General features: G+C 35.6%; 1 protein-coding gene and 1 long non-coding RNA gene across 4 annotated transcripts in view; both read left to right on the forward strand.

Annotated features, from left to right (window-relative positions):
• LOC122631887 (zinc finger protein 497-like) overlaps positions 1-2,546 on the forward strand; it is a 35,125-nt gene extending 32,579 nt beyond the window's left edge. For 2 of the 3 annotated variants that reach the window (XM_043818084.1, XM_043818085.1), the window contains exon 3: positions 556-2,546. In XM_043818084.1, coding sequence (XP_043674019.1) covers positions 556-1,559 — 1,004 coding nt within the window. In that variant the 3' untranslated portion in view covers positions 1,560-2,546. The remainder of the gene's footprint in view (positions 1-555) is intronic. The other variant, XM_043818086.1, reaches the window with a different exon arrangement.
• Positions 2,547-3,014: 468 nt separating this feature from the next.
• LOC122631890 overlaps positions 3,015-9,260 on the forward strand; it is a 24,230-nt gene continuing 17,984 nt past the window's right edge. The window contains exon 1 of the long non-coding RNA XR_006327776.1: positions 3,015-4,310. This is a non-coding gene — a long non-coding RNA (uncharacterized LOC122631890). The remainder of the gene's footprint in view (positions 4,311-9,260) is intronic.

Below are 9,260 nucleotides of genomic sequence, written 5' to 3' on the forward strand. Positions count from 1 at the left end.
ACTAACGACCCTGCATCTCTTGCTCTTTCTTTCTCTCTCTCTCTCTCTCTCTCTCTCACTCTCACTCTCACTCTCTCTCACCCTCTCTCTCTCTCTCTCTCTCATTTGTTCGCTCTCTTTCTCGTTTATTTCTTTCTTTCTTTCTTTCGTTCGTCGAGCGCATCCAAGAGCGAGCCGCGAAACGGAGAAGAGAAAGAAAGCTCTCTTTTTGCTAAATCCTTGCGGATTCCTCCGGCTGCTAAACTACCACCTTACCTCACCTTACCTTACCCTACCTTACCCTGCCCTACCCTACCCTACCCTACCCTACCCTACCCTACCCTACCCTACCCTACCTTACCTTACCTGTCCGACCACCGAGTCACCCGCTCACCTACCTGTCCGTATCCCTCTCCCGCTCTCTAACATAAGCCTCTTGTCTTCTCGTACGAACGCGAATTATTATCGGATCTCTGGTTCGACGCGTTACGCTTATGGAGAATAACGTTCCTAGGGTTCTAAGCTAATGGGAGAGATGAGCGAATCCAAATGACGAAGGTAACGTTCTCGTTTCAGACGTGAGCCCGCATCTCATCTTCAAGAACGGGATGACGCCGACGCTTTGGCCGCAAGACGTACCGTTTCCACCGGAGGAAGGCAAGGAGGAGGTAGCCTCGACCTTCGGCGACACGGACACGCAGTCGGGTGCGTTTAGTCCCGCGCCAGACGCGAATTCCATCCAGTATCCGGCATACTTCAAAGACCCGAAAGGCGGTAATCACGCGGTGTTCGGTGCCGGTGGTTCGAGCAGTTTCGGCGCGCTACAATATATAAAACAGCAAGGGGGTAGCAAGAGCTGCCTACCGGACGTGATACAGCACGGTCGTTCCGCGGGAATGCCTCTTTACGTTCGTTGTCCGATCTGTCAGAAGGAGTTTAAGCAAAAGTCGACTCTCCTACAGCACGGTTGCATACACATCGAGTCGAGACCTTATCCCTGTCCGGAATGTGGCAAGAGGTTCAGGCAACAGTCCCACCTCACTCAGCACTTGCGCATTCACACGAACGAAAAGCCGTACGGTTGCGTTTACTGCGGCCGTAATTTCCGACAGCGTACTATCCTTAATCAGCATCTGCGCATTCACACAGGCGAGAAACCGTACAAGTGTCAACAGTGCGGCAAGGACTTTCGTCAAAAGGCGATATTGGATCAGCATACGCGTACACATCAAGGCGACCGGCCGTTTTGCTGTCCAATGCCAAACTGTAGGCGACGATTCGCGACCGAGCCAGAGGTTAAGAAGCACATCGACAACCATATGAATCCGCACGCGGCCAAGGTGCGTAGGAACTCGAGCAGCGACGCGAAAGCACCCGGTACGCCTACCGGTTTAGGACCCGTGCCGGTACCGCGCGGCCTTACACCTACCGTTGTTAAGCCCGAGCTATACTTTCCTCAGTGTTACGCGCCCGCGTTCAATCATCAGCCGCCGGTATCGACTGCACAGTTCCCCGGTCAGACGAACGGGGTATCCGTGGCTGGCGAGTTCAAACCACCTAGCGGACTGCCGCCCCAGTGACTAACCGTCCATCCTGCCGCCTACTAGCAAGCAGGAATACCGCTGACGTTTCAGCGATCCTTTGCTCATCGCTTCGAGGCCGGGCCAACCGCCGCCGTTGCCGCCGTCGCCGCCGTCGTCGCCACCGCCTCCACCACCATTGCCACCACCTCAAACGTCACCACCTCCAACGACAGATGCGGACAGCAGCAGCTGATTCAGTAACGCATTCTCTACGATCTCTACGATCTTTTACGATCCTCTTCCTCGACTTGTTCGGCAAACCTACCTTACCCGCCTACCGACCTACCTACAATACTTACTTACTTACTTACTACCTATCTGTCACTTATCGCCTTTCCTTTCGAAACCGACGACGCTCGGTCAAACGGAAGAAAGATTATCAGCGATAACATACTCTCGTCTCTTCCTCCGTACGTATTTTTTATATCGTTCGATCGACGGCTCTCGCCTTTCTTTCCTTCCTATGGCGCTCATACTGTCCGATCGTTTTAAACTCGTGGGATAAACGGCTCGAGTACATGTTCGATTATCGATTCCTCAACGTCGATATTTTACTTGTCTATATTTCAAGGAGAAATATAGAAAGAGAAACAGCCAGAGAGAGAAAGAACAAGAGAGAGAGAGAGAGAGAGGAACAGAAATTGGCGGGCATTTCTGCAAAAGCAAGAAAGGATTACACGACCACGAGACTAGTACATACCTACGTCTCTTGTACATATGTATGTAAAAGCCGTTTTTCTTTAAAGGAAGAAAGGAGAGAGGAGGAGACAGAGAAAGGGAGAGAGAGAGAGAGACAGAGAGAGAGACAGAGAGAGAGAGAGAGAGAGAGAGAGCAAAATCACGCAACCAGAAAAAATATGCGTATTCGGTAACGCGAACTTAGCATGATTGCGATACAGTGCAAAAAACGAGAATTCAAGAGGACCTGTTAGGAGAAAGAAAGATAGAGAGATAGAGAGAGAGAGAGAGAGAGAGAGAGAGAGAGAGAGAGAACAAAAAAAAATTATACATATAAAAAAAAAAGTGTATAAGAGGACAAGGGGATTGGAAGACGAGCGGAAGCGAAGGGAGTAAGATTAGGTAGGATTTAAGAGGACTACGTATCCCCACCTCCATTCCTCGATCCCAACCCAACCCAACCCAACCCAACTCAACCCAATCTACTCTGTTCCCCACTCCTCAATACACACGATTGTCCACAATCAAGTACATACATACATACATGCATGGATATACACGTACATACACAGACACACATATTGAAGCGTGCGGAGCCATAGCTTTCGGTACGACCGATTTAACGATGACGATTTTTTGTTTGTCTCGAGGGGAGGTACAACTCTTGTATACTATAGTAATATTTGAATGTATATTTATACGGCAGGTTATTATTCTAACTACTTATATATATATATATATATATATATATATATATATATATATGTATATATATATGTTTATATACACACACATATATATAAATATATATATATATGTGTATATATATCACAATATTTTGAATCAGTTTAAAAATCAGATTGGTGCTGATAAATAAGTAAGCAAAACGAAAGAGGAGGGAACGTGGAAGAAGGCTGAGACATCGTAGAAGTAGCGCAAAATAGGGGATAGTCGATAGAAGTAGATCGTCGAAATATATATATATATATATATATATATATATATATATATGTATGTATGTATGTATATATATGTATGTATATATATTATAAACACTTCTACATATTTACGTGCATACTGTGCATATGCAAGTATATACACAACACACAATACACATAGACAAACAGATAACGCGTAAACATGAAAAGACTAAATTAAAAAAAAAGGTGTCCCATAAAAGTCCACACATCATCGGGGATGTTTAGAAAAAAAAAAAAAAAATATACGAATCCACCACCACTTCTACCACCACCACCACCACCACCACTACCACTACCACCACCACCACCACCACCACCACCGGTATAACATTTCATGGCAATACTTAAAATGAAAATTTCAACGTACTAGAGAATAGTCTTTTAAATTTCTAATTAAGACGTGTGATCTCTCTAATTAGTGTACTATATATATATATATATAACATATACATATATATATAATATCTATATATATATATAATAATAATAATAATGATATATCTATATCTAGATAACTCGAGATGCATAAGTATAATTACGATTACGTATATTAGGCGTTCGACAGTTAGTCTTTTATCATTTAGACACAGAGATCTGAAGATGATAATTGTGCGGCCATATTCTCTGTGGCCTGTTCGTAGTGCCTCGGAATTGCTGCTCGCGGCAGTGATTTGACCGTATTTTAGGATGGTGTATTATAATTATATTATGAACTATAATTATATCGATACTCTCTGATACAGTACTAAAAACAAACAAATAAACAAACAAACAAACAAACAAACAAACAAACAAGCAAGCAAAACAAGCAAACAAACAAAATTAATAAGAAAAGAGAAGGAAAAAAATATCGTGAGACGTCACGTTAATAAACGACTCATTAAATTATTAGAATCTACCTATGTATGAGTATATCGCGCGTAAATGTGCAAGAGCACCGAAACCGCAATACATTAAATGCACACATACACACTAATACACACATACAGATACACGTCAGGTGTACACTTACACGTTAAAAGGGAGGTGTAGAGAGCAAGAGAGAGAGAGAGAGAGAGAGAGAGAGAGAGAGAGAGAGAGAGAGAGAGAGGTAGAGATAGAGATAGAGATAGAGATTAAAATTGAGAGAGAGAAAGAGAAAGAGAGAGAGAGAGATTAAGGAAGGGGGAAAAACGATTTAATCGTAATAATTATTTAATCATTGTTCTTTATCCCTGTGCTTTTCTTTCTCGCGTTTAACATGAAAATATGTATGTATGTATGTATACGTAAAGAGGAATAGAAGAAAATATTCGAAGGATCCCAGTGCGCATTTGAATGCTGTTACGAGTATTTGAAGAACGTTTGCTGTCATCGTTGTTATTACTTGCTTCTCGCTTTCTTCTTCTCTTCTTCTTCTATTTTCTGAAATTCTTCTCTGTTTTTTTTTTCTTTCAATAATTTCTTCTCCATTCACCCCCTCTTGCAAAAATCATCATATTCATAATGTGGTGCAAGGTGGATGTCCCCATGTAAGGATAATTATTTCGATTGCTATTCGAGATATTACTCTCGAGATATATCGATTGCCAATTTCCGTATGTCCTTTTCGCAGGTCTTCGTATATAATGTAATATGCTAACTATATGTGTGTGTGTATATATATATATATGCATACGTATATACGTACATACATAGATTCATTCATTCGTTCATTCATTCAGTCGCATTTATACACACCTCGAATCATTCGGAACGTTCTCTCGTAAACTTTCGATCAGCTGTAGTGAATTATATTGTGAGACCATGCCTTTATTATTTTTTATTATTCTTTTTTTTTTATTGTTATTATTATTCTCAATTTCTTATTTCCATTTCTTTTTTCTTTTCTTCTCATTTTTCACCGACATTTCCTCGATACATCGTAAAACGAATTCGGCTTATGCAGTATCTCGACTTTTTTTTATATCGTCAGGAAGAAAAGCAACATTTTTATTTTTTATTATCAACGAATTTCTTTTTACTTCTTTTTTTCTTTTCCTTTTTATTATATTATTATTTTTCTATCAACGTATATATTAGCTTATTTGTTCGATCTTTTTGTCGTACGCAAAGACGAGAAAAATTCGATCGGAATCCGTCTTTACGCATATTGCACATTTTTTGTTTTGTTCTGTTTTATTCTATTTTTACTTTTATCGATCGTATATATCTATATACATTCCAAGAATATTTTAAACATTTTTTAATATCCCTAATCGGACGAGTATTTTGACGAATACATCATATTACTGAGGACACTCATATAACTTTATTAGATATTTCAAATTTCATTTCGATTGATCGATACATTTATTCCAACACTTGCATTTATCACACATATATTTATACATATACGTGTACATATATACAGTGGTGAATCGTATAATTCCGACTACTCAGATATTGTGTTCGTCCTTGTAACTTTCTTGGACCATCTTCGGAAATATTTTTCTTATCCTCAATGAATATATTCAAGTTCTTTTTTTTATTTTATTTTATTTTTTCTTTTTTTTTACGAAACAGATTCTAATAATATTTTCCGTATTATTAACCACTGAGTATACCAAAAAAAAGAAGTAAAAAATATGTAAAAGAAATTCTAGGTATATTAAATCAAAAAAACGTGATCACTATTACGATTCATCCTAACATACATATATAAATATATACGTATATATATGTACGTATATAAGTGTGTATGTATGTATGTATGTATATATATATATATATTGTATTTGCATTTAAAAAAAAAAAAAAAGTAAAAAGGAAAAAAAAAAGATAAAAGTAGAAATATAATCCAACAATTTTCAAATGAAAACGACGTTAAGATCGAGTTTTCTTATACGTAACATTTTCTGGAAGCTCGATTTGAAAGTATACGATATTAATACTCGATACGTATTCTCGATCGAACGTATTCGCATCGTTCGACGTGATTCGTATCATTCTCAGATTTTGCATAATAGGCCCATTTATAATTCCCATTTTTTAATGGCAAGGTGTATTATCAGAAGAAGGAAGAAAGAAGAAAAAAGAAAAGGAAAGGAAAGAAAAGGAAAAAGAAAACAACAAAAACAATAACATCTCCCTCGCTTGAAGAATATAAAGCATTTTATTTGAGAATCACAATCTTCATATTCTTTTTTCTTTTTCTTTTTTTTTTTTTTTTATTATTTAAATTCCGCAAGAGGATCCGAGGCTTTCTTAACATTCGTGATTTCGATCCCTTTCGACTCTCGAATGGGATGGGTTGAAGGATTGATAGATAGAAAGGGAAAGAGAGAGGCAAATAGAGAGAAAGAAAGAGATAGAGAGAGATATATATAGAGAGAGAAAGAGAGAAAAGAGAGAGAGAGAGAGAGAGAGAGAGAGAAAAGAAAGAGAATAAAAAATATTAGCAGGAAGAAGAGGAGAGGGTAAGGATGAGAGAATCATGCTCATTTTGTGTGTGCGGTCTGCCGAGAATATTCAAAACGTAAGAAGAAAGAAATAAATAAAGAAAGGATTATTAATAAAAATAATAATATTAATATTAATAATATTAATAATAATAGTAGTAATAATGGTAATAATAATAATAATAATAATAATAATAATAGTAATTATTATATTAATAATGATAATAATATAATGGAAAGAGAAAGTTTTGTTCCTATATATATGTGTGTATGTGTATCTGTGCATATATATATATATATATAGGAACAAATAAGAGAGAGAGAGAGAGAAATGCTCGATTATGTCGCGATTGAAAATGAAAATAAAGAAAAATGAAATGGCCGAATAGTTAAAAAATCGTCAATGAAACATACAATAATAATAATAACAATAAAAACGATATCGACGACGAGAATGACAATGACAATGACAATAACACCGACGATAATTTAAACGTTTCGAGTAGAAATTCTCATCGTACCTTGTCGTCATCGTCGTTGTCGTCGTGGTCGTCGTAGATCTCGAAACGACGAAAAGACGAAAAAAGAGGGATGGATGTTTGTATCGTGCCGTAGGGGAAATGAGAAAAGGGGAAAGGGGAAGAGATAATCAACGACGACGAATATTATGACCTGTGGTTTTTTCTCCCTTTTGGTTTCTTTTATTTATTTTTCTTTTTTCTTTTTCATTTTTTTTTATCTTCCTTCCTCTCTACTTTTCTTCCTCTTCTTCTACTTCTTTTTATTATTATTATTATTATTATTATTATTATTATTATTATTATTATTATTATTATTATTATTAGAACTACTACTACTACTATTACTAGTATAACTACTATTACTTTTTTATTATTATTATTATTATTATTATCATCATCATTATTATTATTATTATTATTATTATTATTACTACTACTACTATTATTACTATTTGTTTTTCTTTTCTTCTTTTTCTTTGTAAACAAAGTGTAGATAATACGGATATCCCTTGTTTTCTATTGTTTACAATTTACGCTGTACTAGGCATATAGGTATATATATGTCCATATATATATATATATATTAAAATATTATTGTCATTATTAGAATTATATTATTATTATTATTATTATGATTTGTACTATCAATTATTGTTTATTATCATCGATCATTGCTACGATTATTATTATTATTATCATATATTATATATTATTACTAATTATTATTATTATGATTACATATGTATATATATATATGTGTATGTATATATATATATATATATATATATATATATCATTAAGTTTCCGAAAATGATTTTGTATACGGTGCAGTGGTTAGTTTCATTTATAGAATTTTTTTCTTTTATCACGCCTTATAATATTGTAATCACATCTTCGTTCAAGTCCGTCGGCTGTACGAAAAGAAAGAGAATGAGAGAGAGAGAGAAAAAGAAAGAAAAACTGGGTGAGAGAGAGAGAGAGAGAGAGAGAGAGAGAAAGGAATGCTTCTCCCCCGCCAGCCCACATTCTTTTTTTATATCTGATGTTATAGAATGTTACATCTTTTATCCTCTTTTTTCTTTTTTTTTATACGTTATTATCTCGAATAGTCGATTACTAGCGCTTATACTTATTATTATTAATATTATTATTATTATTATTATTATTATTATTATTATTATTATTATACTCTATATATCTCGCAGTCACAAAATTCAAAGTGTGATATATACATGTATATAATATATGTATGTACATGCATGGATAGACTCGATGGAAAACCCAAAAGATTGGATGACGAAAATGCGATATTGAATCGATACACAGCTTTTCTTTTTCTTTATTTTTCTTTTTTTCAAAAGAAAAAAAAAGAAAGAAAAGAAAAATGAAAGTTTGAAAGAAGAAAAGGAGAAACGTAATTATCGTGTACACACACACACACACACTCACACACACATACACACAAATACATCCACAGACACTTAAGTACGTTCGTACAGAATATACATATTATACATAATATATATAATATACATAATATACATAAGTCTTGCTCGACCATAAGTTTCTGAAAAAAAAAAGAAAGAAAAAAAAGAAAAAGAAAGAAAGAAAAATATTGAGCAAGAAAATGAATAAGCCTGTGGTTTTGCATATCTGGCTCGAAAAAGAGGAGAATGTTTCTTTTCTTTTATTTTTTTTTTTTTCCTTTTTTGCTTTTCTTCTTTTATCTTCTTTCTTTTTTTTCTTCCTCTTTTTGTAATTTTCATTTTTATCTTTTAAGTTCCGCAAATAATATACGTACGTATAGCGAAAGGAGAGCTTGTAAAGAACTCTAAGAAGTTTGTCACGGACTACTCACTACTATCGAAGGAAACTGGTTCGATCGGTCGGGTCGATCGATCGATCGATCGTTCTTTCGTTCGTTCGATCGTTCGCTCTCTGGATCGTTTGCTCGCTCGGTTGGACAACGTCAGAATCTTGAGCGGTGCCATTTTGATCGACTAACTCGTTCCACCCTAATCGTTTTAACCATAGAAACACACCGATTTTATACATAGTTACATATACATATACATATATATACATATATATACATACATA

Source organism: Vespula pensylvanica, chromosome 9, assembly GCF_014466175.1.
Source record: "Vespula pensylvanica isolate Volc-1 chromosome 9, ASM1446617v1, whole genome shotgun sequence".
Lineage (NCBI taxonomy): Eukaryota > Metazoa > Arthropoda > Insecta > Hymenoptera > Vespidae > Vespula > Vespula pensylvanica.